This window comes from Vigna unguiculata, chromosome 7 (genome assembly GCF_037176805.1).
Source record: "Vigna unguiculata cultivar grain cowpea cultivar isolate G323 ecotype 2 chromosome 7, ASM3717680v1, whole genome shotgun sequence".
Classification (NCBI taxonomy): Eukaryota; Viridiplantae; Streptophyta; class Magnoliopsida; order Fabales; family Fabaceae; genus Vigna; species Vigna unguiculata.
In genome coordinates this window covers 12633674-12653189 of record NC_140798.1, presented here as the reverse complement: position 1 = coordinate 12653189, position 19516 = coordinate 12633674, and the positions used below count along the sequence as shown (strand labels likewise).

Below are 19516 nucleotides of genomic sequence, written 5' to 3'. Positions count from 1 at the left end.
TGTTTGGGATTAAATGAAATTTTGAAGTTGACGTTCAATTATTAATTATTTATTTTTAATTAAGTAATTTCCAGTAGGAACGTTACAAAGTAGGTCCAGGTCAAAGGCCGAACCTCAGGGTGAGCAAAGTCGACTCGAGCGGGAGATCTAGCCGAGTCAACTCGGTCAAAGGTTGAAACGAGTTGGTCCTGACTGAAGTTCGAAACGAGTCGGATTGGGCTCGAGACGAGTCGGTCCAAACCAAAAGTCGAGACAAGTCAATCCTAATCAAAGTTTAGAATAAATCGGCACGAGTCAAAGGTCGAGTCGTCTAGACCAAAGATCGAAACGAGTCGGCAAAAACTATAATGTACACATTCATCTAATTAATACTAAATCGTTGTTGTTAATATTTTAACCAAAGATGTGTCACCGGAGGCTTTTTTGTATTTAGGGGTTCTTTTAAATTCAAATTTGTAAAAGTGGGTCTGTTGAATTTTTTTTGCAAAATAGGGTCAAGTCGTCATGGTGAATGACATTATAGGTGAAGTCATCCTCCACCATGCCGGTTTCCTTTTTTTTTTTCCAAAAAGCGAAACCGTGCTTTAAGAAGTCGGTTTCCATTCACTTTAAAAGTGAAGTCGTCCTTGGACATGACGACTTCACCTTTTGTTTTTTTTTTAACGTTCAACTTTATGTACATTTTTTAAATATATATTATTTAGTTTTTTTAAAAATATTTGTCTACAGTAAAAATATAAAAAAATAGTTTTAAAAAATCCTAAAATACTTAATCTTTAAATCTTAATACAAAATTAAAAAAATAAAATGATACAAATTAAAAATATTAAAAAGTCCTTCAATAATTATATTTGAATATTTAATTTGTTTAGGTTTATTTTATTTGTGTTTTAGTTAGTCTACTAACTATCAAATAAAAAGTATCATTTAATAAAATACTAAATTTGTAAAATAAAATGGAGAAGGAGGGCGTTTTGATCAAATCGGAAGAAACTGGCAAAAAAATCGCCATTAGATGAAAGGAGGATGTCACTTTGTTTCTCTACTGTAAACAAGTATTTTTAAAAAAACTAAATAATATATATTTAAAAAAATTACATAAACTTGAACATAAAAAAAAAAACAAAAAGTGAAGTCGTGCCCAAGGACGACTTCACTTTTAAAGTGAATGAAAACCGGCTTCCTAGAGCACAATTTTGCTTTTTGAAAAAAAAAAAAAGGAAATCGGCACAGTGGAGGACGACTTCACCTGTAATGTCGTCCTCCACCATGACGACTTGACCCTATTTTGAAAAAAAAAATTCAACAAACCCATTTTTACATATTTGAATTTAAAAGAACCCCTAAATAAAAAAAGCCGTCACCGGATTTTTTTAATTGTAATAAAACTTTTATTCAATTCGTATATGTTTCTTTTCATATAATTTACACACATATATATATAATATTAAATATAATTCACATAATTCTGTTTTGAAAACAACTTGAATTAACTTTTTAAACTAATCTTTTTATATATATATATATATATATATATATATATATATATATATTATAATTGAAGTATTCTGTCATTTGGGGTAGAGGTAGTCAAGAGTTAGACAATAATATAATTGCAGTTATTTTTGAAATTTTCTACTGTACAAAACAAAGTGCTCAGAATGTTATAATTAATAATGAAAATGTCTTCGCGATATGGATTTGAATATCTTTGTATTCCAACTAACACATTTTGCTTTATAAAGAAAAGAAAGGAAACATTTTCATTCATTTGCTGATTTTTTAACAAAATCATTTTTATTCTTCCAGCTAGTAGTTCAATGGATGTTAATCATCCCCAAACGGGCAATATGAAAAAATAAATAAATAATAATAAAAAAAGTTAAACCTTATATTCTAAACTTTGATTAATGCCAACAATTGTTCTTCACATTGTGATTATTTTGAGACATATCTTTAAAGCATAAAAGATATCGATCGGTGTATCCCATAAAATAAACAAACATGTACATTAAAGAATCGAAAGAATACATTAGTTAGAAAAACAGAAAAATATCACAAGTAACCAAATACTTAAAACAAAGTGTAGTTATCGTGGTGGTGGTGATGTGAGAAGAATTGATCAGACGAAGGAATCAACTGTGGGTGCTTTATCGCCAAACAATAGCTTCAAGTCATTCTGCAGAGGGGTCAAGTTCAAGTCCAAGCACATAACCCTCCTACTATTCGACCTTTTAAGAACCGGGACCTTTACCAGAGCCTGATTTATTGAAGAAAACCCTTCGTTTAGCGAAATTCTATGCCTTTTCATGTGTCCTCCCAGTGCCTGACCCAGAGAAAATTCTTGACCACAAATGGAGCACTCGTGCTTTTTCCTCTTATTTCCCAATCTCACAATCTTTTCCTCTTCTTTCACCTCTTGTTTCGCCGTTTTGTGGCTGGCCCTGTGCCCACCAAGTGCTTGAAACGAAGAAAACTTACGGTTGCAGGTTCTGCACTCAAATTCCACCGGCCCCAAACGTTTGTGACGTTTGATTTCTCTGGGATGAGAGAGTAGCACTACACAATTTGCCAAATCTACGCTCTCTTCTCTCTGTCTCTTCATTTGCCAAATCTATGAAATAATGAAACGTAATTAACTATGACACAGTGAAATATTTGAAAGAAGGTGTTGAAATTGAGATGTGAATAATGATGGTAAGTTAGGGCATAAAGATTGGTTTTTATAGGCCGTTTGAGACAAAGTCAAGGTCTTTGACTGCTTTAAACAAATAAACCATTTGTTGGAGGCTAATTTTGTCTAAACGAATCCTTCAAACCTGTTGAAACTTAGAAAGTAAAAGTGTTAACGGTTGTTGGCCTATCTGACTTTGTATAATTTTCAACATCAAATAACTTCGTTAAGAACATGTTATTGAATTAAGAGAAAAGTGTTAATGGTCATATTCTACGCATTTTACACACGCTGGTTGAGGAATTATTATAACTGTATGATGAGAAGGTGTGTGCGTGCTGCGCAGTGACAAAGTCGTGTGCGGCGAGCTACTCAACCAAAGAGGAAGTAGTCCTTCTTTGAAACTTGGAATGAAATTCATAAAACAATATTCTTCTGTATTGTGCATTGTGACAACATAAACAAAAACAAATTGAGGTTCAACTGTATATAGTTAACCATCTTTGTGTTCTGTTGATGTTTCTGCATGAGATACTGACTTTGACCAAACATAAAAAATGCTCCCAAGATGGTTCTGTGTTCAAGTGCAGGAACTAAGATCCATGTTGATGGGTTGAAAACCTTGTCCTGGAAATTCATGTATGTGTCAAAGTTTACGGTAAATAGAGATAAAAAAAAATAGTATCATATAAGAAAATTTCTATGAAATCATTCTTTTTAAGATTTTGGATTAGATATGATATCAAAATTTTCTTCATGAGATTTTTTAAATCTAAACTATCAATTTCGTTCAATTAAATTCATTAATTATAAAAAGTTTAGAGAAAATGTCTCAGAGTAGTGACCAAAATTAAGAATTGACAGAAATAGGAGGATTAAAATTGTATTTCAGTTTCTGATTACTTTCATAAATAATATTTCCATATTTTTTTATATTTACAGAGATGAGTATTTTGGAATATGTTAAATGCAAATTTTATATTTTTCAGTCATTATGCCTCTTGACCTTCTTGGATCAAAAAATTAAACCAACGACGAAATAAATGAAATTGACCAAAACCTCAAGCTACCGGCTTCGTTACCAGATTTTAAATTCGGTATTATATATATCTTTTCTTTTATCTAAAATACAAGTAAAAGGATAAAAAAGCCATAAGATACTATTAGAGCGGCCTTAGAAATCATAATACAATAATACATTGTTACGTACCTTAATAAATTATATTTGGTTTTAACCTTTTTAATCTCGTATACAGTACCACTATTGGTAAAGGAAAATCATGTTTCGTGAATATCTTTCAGAAGAAAGATGATTAATTAGTCACTACATTGACCAATTTATTAATTTATAAACTTAAAATTATTTGGTAACTAAACTAGTTTCAAAAAATTATAATTTGGTTTCTAAATTGGCAACTAAAATAATTTTTATTATGAATTTGATCACTAATATTAATTACCTAAGTTTTGACTACCAAATGAATTGGTCACTAAATTAATCTTTAATTAATTATTTAGAGATCAATCTAGAAACCAATTCCTTTGGTATCCAAAACCTAAGTAGCTAATATTACTGATCAATTTACACTACTAAAATAAAGCATTTTAGCAATCACCTATTTTGGTCGCTAAAAAATTTAAAATCGGCCGCAAATCCTTTAGCGACCGAAATAGCAACAAAAAATATGTAGTTGCGAAAACCTTGGTGGCAAACTTATTAGCGACCGAATTGAAATGTGGTCGCTAAATAGCTACTGAAATTTTGGTCGCTAATTCGTCGCTAAAAGTATCGGTCACCTTTTGCTATAGGAGACCAATTTAGACACAAAAATTGTTGGTGACTAATTCGGTCGCAAGCAACTCTTTTTTTGCTCGCTAACTTGAATAAAAAATTTATTAAATTTAAAAATTTTCAGTCGCTAATTTAGTTGCAGATGGTAACAAAAAATAGAAACATTTAACGACCAATATAATTCGGTGGCTAAATAAGTAACGAAAAAAATATAACTAATATATTACAATGACTACTTTTATGTACATAATTTTATGTGTTTATATACAATATTCTGACTTTATTATAAACAATTTTCTTCTCTTATTATAAATACTTTTAATTTAATTATGCTAAATGACAATCAACTTAAATATATAATGAGTAAATAGTATAAAAATTAAAAGCGTACATATTACATGATTCAACGTAAAAACAATGAAAATAATTTTAAAGAAATAAGTACGTAAGTTTTGAAGTCATCATACAACTAAAATTACAAGTGGTATACATCACTAAACTAGTCTACTTTATTATCTCTTTGATAATGCTACTACTTTGGCTTCAAGAGTCGGAAACCGCTTCAATCCCAATACCTACAATCACTGCCATATTTAAATAAAATCATATATTACTTCTTTCACACCATCAGTAGCCAAAAATAAATAAATTTAACTCAAACATGTAGTTTGGCAATTGATTTTCTCACTACTTCCTGCAGCACCAAATGAACCTGCCACAAATATAGCATATAGCTTAAGTATCAGGATATACCAGTAGTTAGCTAAGTATAATAAGGATTGAAGTTGGTCCAAAGAAACCATAAAAAAAGATGAATAATGAAGCAAATTTCTTCTGATCGAAGGCAATAAAGAGTGTAGAAATTAAAGAATAACATATTTAACACCATCAACAACAAAGCCAAAAACCTAAAAAGGTGGGTATAACAGTATGCAATTGTAGAATTAATTAGTAACTATCAATTGTTTATCACGCAAGTGATGAAAACCATCTTTGATCAATAAAAGCTACACATATATCATGAAGATGAGACAATATTTTCCATGGGAGAAGAAGGCACAATGGCTTAATTAAGAAATTAATTAAGAGCATGAACAAAATGTGTGCATATATTAAAGATATATATATATATATATATATATATATATATATATATATATATATATATATATATATATATATATATATATATATATCATTGGCCAATGTGTCTTAAGCTACTTGGTAGCCACGGGTTTCCTAAAAAGAAAAGAATTTAAAAACTATAACATATATTTGACATAAGACCAAAAACAATGTGGGATTTACTATTTGAAAATTATTTATTGTTGTAACCAATAGTTCTTTAACTAATATATTTGTTTATTCCTCTTATGGCCACATATTTGTACCTCTGTTGCTAAAACTAAAATATTTTCATGGGTTGTTATGGCTAAAACTAAAATATTTTCATGGATTGTTATGGCTAAAACTAAATTTAATTTGTTCCTAGTCAGGATGCTTCTTCTTACTTGCATCATATTAATTATGCATCATCCACCACACGTGAATGAAGGAGGAGATGCAGTAAAACCTCAACTTTTGTGATGATAAAGTTTGCACATAAAACCTCAACTTTTGTACCACTCTAGCTACTACCTTCTCAAATCTTATATTCAAAAACGTATATAAACATGTCATTCATTACCTTATTAAATTATTATATAAACAATTTCAAATTAATGATACATGTTCCTCTATTTTCCCAATCCTAACAGTGCATTTGAACATTATGTATCAACCTAACACACTAACAAAAATTCTTCATTGCAGTCAACACATTATCTCCAAACTAATAAAATAACATATTGAACTGTAAACAAAAAAAAAATCTTTAGACAGGAAACAGAGGAAATGAACTTCTTGAAAGTCCAAGAGCTTAATATGGGAGAATGAGCCTATGTAAACAACGAAATTAGTTCCTATAATTTAACCATCTTTTCCACACCCATACTCTTATGCCTTACAAGACAAAAAAGAAGAAAAAGCTCTATTTCAATATTTTTCTGGATCCCAAGTGAACAAGTTCCAGCAAGAAGCAGAAGGAAAAATATTATCTTTTGCGACCAAACATATTTGGTCACTAATTATCATATTAGGCATATTTCAGTGACCAACAAAATTTTCGGTAGCTAACACAATATTAATTCGGTCGCTAATTCAGTGGCTAAAGTATTACATTTAGCGACTAAAATTTTTCGGTCGCTAACTACCTTATTAAGCATATTGTAGCAACCAATAAATTTTTGGTAGCTAACACAATATTATTCCGGTCGCTAATACGATGAAACATTATCTTTTGCGACCAAACATTTTCAGTCGCTAATTACCATATTAAGCATATCTTAGCGACCATTAAATTTTCGGTAGCTAAAACAATATTATTTCGGTCGCTATTTTAGTCCCTATAGCAATAAATAGTGATATACACTAATTCAGTCGCTATTTCGGTCACTAATTTGCGACTACTACTATTCGGTGGCTATTTCAGTTATAATTTGCGACCAAATTATTTCGGTCGCTAATTTCGGTTGCTAAATTGTATTTTTTTAGTAGTGTTAGAGACCAAATTATAATATAAAATATTAATCAAGACAGGTTCCAATGAATTATACAAACATGATCAATCCTGTAGATGATGCCAAAACACTCAAGAAAACCCGAGCCTGACTTTACACTATTTCAAAAGATTTACAAAATCACACAAGAATCACAGCAGCACAACAAGACACGTCTTACAGACTTGGAAAACTACCAGGCACACACACAAAGCTTGAGAAAGATCAAACCTCAGTGGTAGCACAATCTTGCCTACCACAAACACCTTCTCCATGCTTCAAACACCAAGCAAAATGCTCTAAGAATTTATCCAAGATCAATCTTCACCAGCTGCAATATGTATGATCACTAAAGAGAGAGAATTCTCAGGTTTCCAGAATGATTTCACGCTCAAAATTGGTCTTCTTACCTCTCTTTTTGAAAAATACAGCCCTTATAGTCAAACTGTTACGAAATTCAACAGGTTGATTTTCAAATCAATCAATTGATTTCACTAAACTTAAGTGAAATCAGTCGATTAAAAAATAAATCAACTGATTGAATAAGTCACAATTTAAGACTACTACAACTAATCTTTTAACCTGTTAAAAATTTATTCAATAGATTAAAAGACATTTTTTAGCCTGTTGAAAAATATTCCAATAATTTAAAAGACAATAAATACTCTATACATCTAATAAATGCTAAATGCTCTACAAAGTGAATTACAATCTTCAAGCTTGTTTTCCTAATGATTGATCCATATGGAATGCATACATATAAGGCTTGATCAACTTGAGTAACTTGAATGCAATGGCTTCAAGTTACTTCAACAAAGCCTCATCAAATCTTCAAGTAACACACCATCCAGGCTTCGCATGTCAACAAAGGTCTCTAAAAAATGTGTCTCAAATGTCTCACAAAAGCCCAAAAAGGTGTTAAAGACCAAGTGGTACAAAGGTACATTTCCTTTATGTTTTCCTCTCTTCTCCACCTAGGTGTCTAGTCACCTCTACTTTCCACCTTTCGTGCACCACATCATCCATCATACTTAAACTTAATTAAACCTACAAAACACATAAACATGGATTAGCATATTGACTTAGGTTAAGTCAACTCTAGTCAACAAGTCAAACCTAGTTAAAGGTCAATAAGTCAACTAAGTTCAGTAAACTTTAGAAAATTTAAACATAATCAAAGCTAAGACAATGAAAGAGATTAGGAAACTCTCATGTGGATTAGCTTGCCTTTTGTAATTGAGCTTAAGTTAGAGCTTAGTTTGGACCCAAATTAGCTTTAAAGGTTATATTAGACCTATAATATAAGACCCATTTTTTCTACTCTTAATGTTTAAGGGCCTGGCCTTATCGGTTGGGCCTAATGCCAGCCCATAGGGTGCTCCAAAACCCTTTTCCAGCCCTAATCCCTCTCATTCTGCCCTCATTTCGCAAGACAACCCCTTTTCCTCACTCACTTTTCTCTCTTTTCAGAGCTCTACTAGAGTTTGGCTTTGTTCTTCATCAAGCTAGTTGAACTCCATTTCTATTCCACGTAAGTTGGCCTTCAACCCATATATTCTCTTCTCTAGCTTTACTTTCGTGTTTCCAACTAGGTTCATCATAGTAACCCCGTTTTGGTTCTGGTGTTGTATTTTTAGCCCACAAAGTTGTTCCCAGAGCTGTAGTGCTCATTGTTTGGTGTTTATCGTTGTCTACTAGCCTCTGTTCATGTAAGGGAAGCTAGGGTTTCATTGTTTTTAAGTTACCTTTGCATGCTTAGTCTGTTTTACGTTATGGATGCTTGATTCATGTTGTTTATTGTGTGAAAATACATTGCTTGTGTTGTGGGTGTGATTCGAATATGGCATTCGCACAAGGGAGAACTGGTGGGATCTGCTGAACTTGCCCAGGAGAGCGTGTGGCCACTCAAACGTAAAGCTCTCGCTTAAGCCAAGGGCTCTCGCCTGAGCGAGAACAGCTGCAACCCATCCCTCTCTCTGTTTCGAGGGCTCGCCTAAGCGAAGGCCACTTGCCTGAGTGAGAGTAGTCTCTCCTGAGCGAGATGGGCTAGCTTGAGCGAGACCTCGACACGCCCCCTATGTGCAATGTTGCCCAAGGGAGAGTTGATAGCTTGAGTGAGGGATTCCTCTCGTCTGAGCGAGAGCTCTTTAGCCTGAACGAGATTGACAGAGTTGATTGTATTTATGGATGTTTCACATGATTGGATGATTTGTGCTTTAAACAATTTCAAGTATGATGCCATGTATGTTCTATGTGATATATTGGGATTTGAATTGATGATTTGGGTATGATTATGCGTATGAAACATGATTGGATGAATTGGTTGAATATGGGCATGAGATTGGTATGCATGATAAATCTATGGTTGATTGGTAAAGCATGGCTATGGTATGAGTTGGACGTAATTCCATGAACCTTTTTGGTAAGATTCATGGTGGTGCCTCATGTAATGGACATAATTCCATGATCCTCTTGCTGAGAGCTCATGGTGGTGCCTCATGTAATGGGCGTAATTTCATGACCCTCTTGGTGAGAAATCATGGTGGTGCCTCAAGTAATGGACGTAATTTCATGAACCTCTTAGTAAGGTTTCGTGGTGGTGCCTCAATATACAATTAAGTAAGGATTCAAGTAAGGATTGCATCATAAAGCTCTAAAGAGTCAGTTAGTCTCACGTAGAGCTTTCTGACTCAAGTGGTGAGAGTAGCAGGAGGCCCTAGTCTTTGGCAGGATAATGACCTTAGATGTTTGAAGGCTAACCTTGTGCGTGGTAGGGTGAAACCCATTGGCAATGGCTCTACAAAGCAGTAGAGGCCACCACAAGTGCAAGCATCCAGTGAATCCGACTAATTATATGTATTCAGATAATTGAGTCTTAGAGTCTTGCTTATTTGCTATCACATGTTTGGTTGATTCATGTATTCTTGACTTTTACATTGCATGCTCAATTATATGATAAAACCTTTTTACCCTAGCTTACCCTTTCTATTTGCTTGTGTGTTTTGTGTGTGGTTTTCTCCTTTTGCGATGATCATCAATTTATTGATGTAAGCAGATGCGGGAACCCCTAGTGGTCATAAGGGTGATGGAAACTCCGCAACGTAACTAATCTTGGGTTGGATTCCCTTGCTCCGAGTATTTCTTTAAGGCATTGTGGCCTATGTACTATCTTGCTCTATGAGCACGTATTTTTGGATAGCTGTCAAACTTTTGTTCTTATTCTGTTCATGCCATCTTTGTGTGCCTTAGATACCTTTTCTAAGTATACTTTTGGATTATTGTAACAGTGGATACAAATATACTTCATTGTGTGGTCTTTATATAATATTCTATGTGATGTTTCATTTAATTAAGTTCATTTATTAAATGGGATGTTACATATAACTACAAGAACTTTAAGTTATTGACAAAATTTTACTAATATTAAAAATTCCTTGGTAAATTTTGTTTTATCGACAAATTGTGAAATTTTAATCACCGACATAAATACTCATTGATAATAAATCCGTTGATAATAAATACCCTTTAGTAATGTATTTGTGAATAAAATTCGACGATAATTTAGAATTTTATTATGTTTTCGTTAGTAAATTACATTATTAAGATGGGTACCAAAGTTTTCATTTTAGGTTTTGACCATTTTTGTGGTAATAAAATTGTAGTTAAATTCGTTAATAATTGAATTTTTTTAGAATCCATCAATAATTGAATATTTAACAATTCATTAGTAATTAAATTTTTTTAAAAAACTGCTAGTAAAATGGGTATTCATTTTTCAGTAAAATTAGACAAAATATTTGGTATAAATTAATTGGTGGTGGGTGAAAGTAGAAAAAAAGGAGGAGAGGGAGGAATAGGAATCAGAGGTGGTGGCGATAGGAGCAGTGCACACGAAGGCTATAGTGACCGAGGCCATAGTAGCAATAATGGATTAGGAGAAGGAGGAGTCGAAGGTTGTGACGATGAAGGCAGTATCAGCAATAGTAATAAAGTAGAGAAGGAGGAAGAACCAAATCACAATATTTATCTTTGTCCTGTAAATATTAATGGATATTTTCTGAGAGATAATTATATAAAGACTTTGACAGTTAGTTATATGATCGAGAAATTTTAATCATAGGTGATGCTCTATAATTTATGATTGGTCTCTTTACTTTTTTGTTTGTGCATGTTTTGTTCTAGTTTTTCTAATTTAATTTTCTATTCTTTAATGTTCTTGCACTTTCATTGCAATTTAAGATTCTAACACTTTAATTTTCTAGCATTTTAATGTATTTGATTTCTTGATTTCAATATCGATTTGTGTTTTTTTTTTTCAAACCTAAATTCCCAAATTAATTTGTAAAAAATTAATATTAAAGATTGAACACAATTTTATCTGTTTTTTTTTATCGATCTATGTTATGTTCTGCAAATTTTAAAGAAACTTAATTCTTTTTTAAAATCACTCACCATATTTGTGGAGAATTAAGGATTTACCATAAGTTCTGCAAATTTGCAAAATGATGCACATTTACCAGAGAAAATCTACTCAAAGAGGGTCCAATTGGGCAGAAATGTGTGTTATTTGTGGGTTACATCAAGAAACAACTAGTCACTTATTTCTTTTAGTTGTAAAGTAACTCAAAGTGTTGAAATTTGTCTGGAATTGGGTGGGGTGGAATCGATCAACAGTAATCAACAATAACTTTATCATATATTATATTACATCATCTAAGTCAAATTAAATTAAAAGCAAATTACACCAACACAATTAAACCGATAATAACTTAAATATATATTTATTTGTATATATATTTCTTAACTTCTCTTGACCTTAACGCATAACTAAGTACGATTGTTACTTGTAATAATATGATATGACCATTAGAGAACTAAGAATCACGATTTGAAGATATTTTTAATACACTTGCACGCGTTACAGTGACACTAGTTGTCTAATGCAACTCGCTTTGTAAAGAATAGGAAGAAGGCATCGTTTTACATAAAGAATTGAAAGAATATGATGAATGGTGTGAAGGGAAAGGGGAAAACAAAGACTAATGAGAATTAAGTTTAGGTGACAGTTTTGTGAAGAAGAAGAAGTTGAAGTGATTCTGGAGAGGAGTTAAGTTGAGGTCGAAGCAGAAAGGCTTAGCATTAGACGATCTTTTCATGACAGAAACTTTGGCAACAACCTGGTTTATAGCTCTGCGTCTTCTCATGTGAGTTTTGGGATCACTCCGTGTTCGTTTCAGATGTTTCTCTTTCTCTTCAACAACTTTCACTTTCTTGTGGCCACCCAGGGCTTGAAATGAAGAGAACTTGCGGTTGCACGTTCTGCACTCAAATGCTTCTTCTGGGAATGTGGCGGAAACAGTTTTATCTGTCATGGTTAAACAGTTTGTGATGTCCCAGCTTTCTAGTGTTGCTCCTTCACTTTCTCTCTGTCTCTTCATGGCTCTTTAAGTAGTTACAGGAAAATATTCTTTGAGATTGTGAAGTTGTTGTGTTGTGAATTTTGAAATTGGTTTATATATATAGAGAGAGAGAAGAGTATAGGACTTTGACTTTGATAAGTATAGGATTTTGGGTGCACGCGGTGGTGTTCGGTTGAGGTGCACAAACACGTAAGCGATGCCAAAGCCAAAGTAATGAGATAGTATAACTAGGAACCAACCTAGAAAGTGGGGCCACTAAGATTCTATGTTCCTTGAAACTTCGAATTGGTACGGAAAAAGGGAATATTGTTGTTGTGGAAAACATGGCAGCAATAGGAAGAAAAGAGTAGGCAAGTTCATAAGAAGGTTGGTTTATGGATCGGGAGGTGTAAAGTAAATTTAAAAGATTTTTATTTATTTATTAATAGACTAAATATAAAATATGTTACAATTATTTTTAGATTAATTTTTAAAAAAAATTTAAAATAAAATTATCTATTAAATTTATATAATTAATTTTATTTAATATTTTTTACTTATAATAAAATTTATTTAATTTTTGTTGAGACATTATTTATAATTAATATTTTTAAATAAAAATTATGATTTATTTAAAATATTGTTTAATTTATAAAATAACATTTTTAATACTAATAAAAATTAGATTTATTTGCTTATTCTCGGTTACTTAGTTTAGTATTATGAGAACGAAGAAGTTTTGTTTTTGTCTGTGTTGAAGATAAATGTGGTGCGTTGACATTTTGACAATGGATGATGATGCATAGGTCATTCATTCCATCTTGGTTGGCTCAGTATTAAACAAAAAGTTAATCATCAGAGTAACTAAAAACAAACCATGATATGACTTCAAATCGGGATTCAACTCTTTGACTAATAATATCTCTGATTCAATTTTTGAAGACATAAATATGTTTCTTTTAATTACTTTCAAAAATTTATGTTATTTTTAAATTAAATTATAGAGAATTATGTAAATTATCTTTTTCATTAAACGTTACGTCAAATATCCTTTATACGATAAAAAATCTTTTATAACAATAATATTATTCTTGTATGGAACCGAATTATTATAGAACACTTCGCTCTTCTCGTTCTACAAGATTTTTGCTGCTCCTAGAACTCCTCCACTTGGACACGTAGGAGGTAGTTACCTGCAAGTACTCCGATGCTAAAGTCAAAGTTAATAACTAAGAAATGAGCATGCAATGATATCAGATAATAGTGGAATAATTCTTAGATACCTTTTACCTGTCCTGTAATCCCTATTATATGCTTGATTTCCTTCAGTAATGTCTAGATCTTCTCCATAAGTACTCGTAAATACCTTATCATAACTTTCATAATGTCTTAAACAATAATCATTGCAAGCTTTAACTACGTGATTCCTATCATAACTCCACATGGTCGAAACGTACTCAACCCATTGATAAATGGTGATATTGGCCATGATGTGTTTAGCCATCCTGGGCTAAGAACTCACCCTATACACTAGCCCCCTCAGGCTCGTAGTTGAATGAAGTGTAAACAAGAGTCTTGATCAATATAAGATAGGAGGTCGAGATGTAGGCCAACATGGTTGTCCTTGCTGTATTGGTTCGCCTAAGCCGAGAACGTGGTGGTCCTTGCAACGTTCCTACTCCTTTGGTCAAAATGTGTTGGGAACGTAGCATGCCTTGTCGTATTAGAACCATATGGGTCGTGGTGTATTGGTAATGTGGCATGCCTTGTAGTATCAGGACCCCTTGAGCCAAGATGTGTTGGGAAAGATTGAACCCCACTAAGTTAAAACATGAAGCTTGACTATCCCAACTTTGCAGGTCGTGTCGTGTTGGAACTAGGGAGTACATCCCTCTTAATTTGGTGAGGATTCTTGCAGACCACTTTGCGTTGGGAAACCAAATGTGTGTTAATGTTGGTGTGATCGAGGTCGTACCCAACCAAATAAAACAATGTAAATGCAGTACTCAGGAGTTAACCCAAGGTCATCTCCTACTAACCATTATTTTCAGTCAAAGGTTCCATGTTGCAGTTCAACATAAGGGGGGGGTTGGTTTGGCAGATTCAATTTTAAACACAAAATTAACAAAATGTAATTGCAAAGCTTAATTAAACAGATTTCAAAACATATTGATTCCTTGATTCAACTAAATTTCACCAATCACAGATTACACAATTAATTGTTCTATCCAACTTGCTCCCATGAAACCCCAAATTAATCAACTAAGCAATAATTAACACGAGTTACATATGCCATTAAGCCAAGCATACTTCAAGCAATTAACACCCACAAATTAAGCATACTATGAACGACCCACACTCATTAAGCATGATTATAAGTCGCTTTAGGTGCAGAAAAACGAAATTAAGATTAAGCATGTAAGATCCGTGAAAATTAAATAATTAAATAAATAATTAATTAATAAATGCGGGTAGTGGGAGCCTTTAAGGAATTAATTATTGATTTATATGATGTGGAAAAATACTAGCTTAATTGGTTGAGAGTACTTTAATTGTGTTAGAGGACTTGGGTTCAAGTCCTACATATGTCAATTGTGTGTTATTTAATTTATTATTATTTTTAATAATATGCTTGATCATGTTGAGTGATAATATAATCATAGAATTATATTAAATATCACGAAAACATGGGGTGCAGCCAACCAGAACTATTTCTATTTTGGGACTTAATTAATGAATTAAAATATTCATTATTTACACTCTTAAGGACCTAAATTAAATTATTATTGCATTATTAAACTCAAGAATATCCAATAATGTAATATGCAACTAAATACAATTTTTAAGTGCGAAAATAATATTAAATTCCCAAAATTTAATTATTGAATAAGAGCTAGGCGATTTTACTGTAGCAGTATTGGTGTGATTGTGTGATTGTGTGATATATATATATATAACTGTGCAATATTATATATATATGGGTAATTTGTTAGCTCACCCTATCTGCTTGTGTTTGGCGATGATCGTGTATGCGATACACGGGAGCAGATGTTATTGCAGGTGGATCTGGTGAGGCCTAGAGACGGAGCGGGGCTAGTTTTGGGAGAAGATTTTATCAGAACTTTTATGAAGTTTTTTTTATGCTTTCAAATAAATTGTAATTATGAATATTCTGGACTTTTGGATAATTACAACCTTATTTATACTTATGAATTTTGGTTTATTGTGAAAGTAATAAAAGTTTTTTAATTTTCCCGCGTTTTGGGAATATCAGTTATAATAAATGAAGTTTTATTATTTACTTCATTATTTTATTATTTAAATTTGTAATATTCGGTCGGGATGTTACAAAGCATCCATCAATTTCGTATTTTTACCATGAAAATGCACCTTGAAAAAGGGCAAACCAGAACAAAATTTCAAAACGAACAACAACCTCATGGTTTTATTTCAATTTTGTCAAGGAATCAATACCAAAAGCTTAGCTAGACATGAAATTCGAAAAAAAAAATCAAACAGAAACAAAATTGCATTAGAAGAGTAGGGAAAGAGTGAACAAACACGAATTTTTATTGAAGGGGACGAAAACCCTAAGTTGGGTGGTGCTCCAATGGTCTTAAATCATCAAAAACGAAAAACCCTAAGTGGGTGCTGCACTTAGAAATCAAATACTAAATGGGGAAAAAGAGAGTGTGCTTTACACTAAGGAAACCCTCGAAAAACGTGGTCACATCACCACAGTTACCTATAATTAAAAAATTGTCATTCTACCACTCAGAATTACAAAAATGCCACTATTGGTTGAAAAATGGTGGTCTGGTGACATGGGCATGCTAAATGACATGGCGCAAACATTGCAATGATGGGGAAACTCTCTCTTCATCTTAAGATTAATATCCAAGCTCCAAAAATTGCTCCATAAAATACCTAAAAACAATTAGAAACAAAAATTAGACTAATTAATACCAAATTACTCAAAATTCGAAATAATTGCCCAATGAAGCCCAATTGAGGAAAATGCACTAATAAAAGACAATTAAGTACTAAACAACCTTCGAGATGGGCACAAAATGGCAATGGAATAAGGGAAAATATTGCTCATCATGGTGCATTAATGACCTTGAGGTATTGGGAAGCCATTTACGTCTTAATACTGATGCATTAACAACCATGCATTAATGACGTATTGGGAAGCCACCTACGTCTTAATGTTGATGCATTAATGACCTTGCTGGATTGGGAAGCCAATGTTTCTTAATGTTGATGAATTAATGACCATGCATTAATGATCATGACGCATGAGGAAGCCACATGCGTGTGTGGAATGCATGAAGACCATTACACATGCATCTTTCTTGTGCCAATATGTGTTCTACCTCATCATGCCAAGAAGTGCACGTCCTCCATAGGCCGAGGAATACCCAACCACCTTAGGCCGAGTAGTACAAGTTTGTTGGTTTCCATGAAGAGAGATACTTGAAGGACGTTGCATAAGGAGGCGCGCCAATGAAGAGTCACCCATTGTGGTTCGTTAGATATGCTAGATGTAACGGTGGGGGATGCTTGGCAAAAATGTCCTTGAGGGCGGGGTTACTTGGTATGAATAGGGGTGGGGACCAAATTTTTCCCCACCACTTAGCCGTGACTTGTGAGGGTTAGCGTTAAAGAGAGTTGTTGTCGTGCACTATTAGGTATGTCATTCTCTTCCTCGTCTTATACTTCTTCTAGTAAGTCTAAGGATTGTTGTAGCAGTAGGGATGATGCCTTGTTATGCTTACCTTATTCTAGTAGTATTGATAATGTTCGAAGTGATAGTACAAGGAGGTGTCGACACTACCTCGCACCCGATACGATTAGGTTGACTTGCGAGTTAGATCACAGATGTCCATGTTTAGGTAGGCTTCCTCTATAGCTTTATTAGCCCTTAAAGTAGAGATGATAGCTACCACAATAAAAGATTATATTGTAAGTACAAAGAGAGTACATCCTGGGGAACGTGTGTGCCTCGGCCAAGAGGGTTACCCTATGATTTTTTCTACTTGTACCCGGCTTTGGTGTTTGAGTTGCACATATGCTTCCCCTTTGATGAATTCACTATGCGAGTCCTTAGAGTACTAAATGTTGCCCCAAAACAATTGCATCTGAATAGTTGGGCTTCCTTACAAGGGTTTAGATTAATATGCCGAGTATTCCATTTGAAAGCCACTCCACAAATCTTTTTGCATTAATATTGTAATCGGCCAGGTATTGTGATAAGTTGGTTGTCGTTGATAAGCCAAACCCACTAATGTATATTGATGTCATATATCCAATCCTTCAAATAGTTCAAGTATGGGTTCTTCAAGGTGGCAATAATGCCAGTAGGAGTTAAGCACTTTTACTTTGATAACAGGAAACCTAAATTTCCTTTGTATAGGAGTCCAAATCACACTAAGTACCATGTTTGACTGAGAACATGTATGATTCTCGAAGATAGATATGTGCTTTCTTATTTGGATTGATTATCTAAAAAGCTTCTCGTAAGTAAAATTGTTGGGGTGTTTGGGTCTTCTCACCATGAGAAACTCTATTTGGTATGTATTTCTTGATCTTGGTATATTTGGTATTATTATTGTAAATATAAATAGTTTTTTATAAATTTTAATATAAATAATTTTTATTTATTTTGTACGTAATTGATTAATTAAATCAAACATGATTAATAATAAATAAATGAATCAAATAAAAAGATTAAATTTAAAGATAGAGTTATTTAAAGAGTAAAATAGATAAAATAATTATTTTAATAAAAAATTAATTTAAAAGATAAGATTTAAAAGTAAATATAAAAAGAAGAATCTTTATTTATATATATATATATATATGATATAAATAATAATAAAATAGATATACAATTTAGTTTAAAGTATAAAAAAAATACATTTAATTTTTTTAAATATCAAAGTTACTTCGAATCGTAAAAATGTGTGAGAACAGGAACTTTGAAATAATTATATATATATATATATATATATATATATATATATATATATATATATATATATATATATATATATATATTTCTTATTTTCTTCCATGACGTATTGTCTTAAATATTTATTCAAACATAACAGTTTAATGTAACTGTCGGTCGAATTTTAATGTAGATGAGTTGAATTCTGAACGTCGAGTACAAAATAATTGAAATTCGATTTCAGAATCCAAATTGAATTTTAATTTTTTTTTTGTTTTTTATTCAAAAGTAAAGAAAATAATTTAAAAATTTTAAGGTGAACATTGAACAGTATTTCTTTGAAAAATAAATATTTCTAAATGAATAATTAAATAAAAGTGAATACATCGAAAAGAGATTACAATATGTTTTTGAAAAATGTAAATGTAAAATATTTAATAAGGAAATTACGATGATTTTATATTTAGTCAAAATAATAAAATACGTAAGAATTTAAATAAAAATATATAAAACAACAAATAAACAAACAGAGAAATTTTGATTTTAATTAAAAGAATGTATATAATTAAATCATTTATTAATACATTAACGATAATGACATATTATATACTACAACATAATCATGAGTGCAAGAAGGGTATTTGGTCACAGTTATTGTTACTATTCTGCCCCAGTTTTAGAATCGAGACATATAAGACCGAGGCCAAAAATGGTTAGCTTTTGGTCTCGAGTGTTACCCGAGGCAAAACACCCATTTTATGCTTCGGTTCTACTGAGAACCGAAGCTGTATCTCTCTATTATTGTCTCGTTCTGATGGAACCGAGGCCTAAGACATTCAAAATTAAAAAAACAAATTCAGATGGGGTTCTGGAATTCTCTTCATTCCTCTGTCATCCCTCACAATGTTGATCCCCACTTTGGAACCATTCCACGACCTAACCCCATCTTCCACTCCATTTTTCCTTTGCAGAAAGATTAATCTTTCCAACATCACGAAACACTTCATAAATACATCCTTCCATCACCGATTATGGTTCCTCACAAACCTCACCCCCCAATCTCAATCACCTGAACAAAATCACCAAAACAGAGGCTATCAA

At 32.4% G+C, this 19516-nt stretch overlaps 2 protein-coding genes across 2 annotated transcripts; both read right to left on the bottom strand.

Annotated features, from left to right (window-relative positions):
• Positions 1-1931: 1931 nt before the first annotated feature.
• On the bottom strand, positions 1932-2676 carry LOC114192521 (zinc finger protein ZAT11-like). Its single transcript, XM_028082268.2, has one exon. It carries the CDS (start codon positions 2603-2605, stop codon positions 2123-2125), a length of 483 nt encoding a protein of 160 aa, XP_027938069.1. The 5' UTR covers positions 2606-2676; the 3' UTR covers positions 1932-2122.
• A 9231-nt stretch (positions 2677-11907) lies between these two features.
• Positions 11908-12567, bottom strand: LOC114190724 (zinc finger protein ZAT11-like). The gene has a single exon (XM_028079711.2). The coding sequence runs from the start codon at positions 12499-12501 to the stop codon at positions 12103-12105; it is 399 nt and encodes a 132-aa protein (XP_027935512.1). The 5' UTR covers positions 12502-12567; the 3' UTR covers positions 11908-12102.
• Between the last annotated feature and the right edge of the window lie 6949 nt (positions 12568-19516).

What these genes read in the sequence shown, in the direction of transcription:
- LOC114192521 (XM_028082268.2), bottom strand. Translation starts at nt 2,605, where the DNA reads ATGAAGAGACAGAGAGAAGAGAGCGTAGATTTGGCAAATTGTGTAGTG.
- LOC114190724 (XM_028079711.2), bottom strand. Translation starts at nt 12,501, where the DNA reads ATGAAGAGACAGAGAGAAAGTGAAGGAGCAACACTAGAAAGCTGGGAC.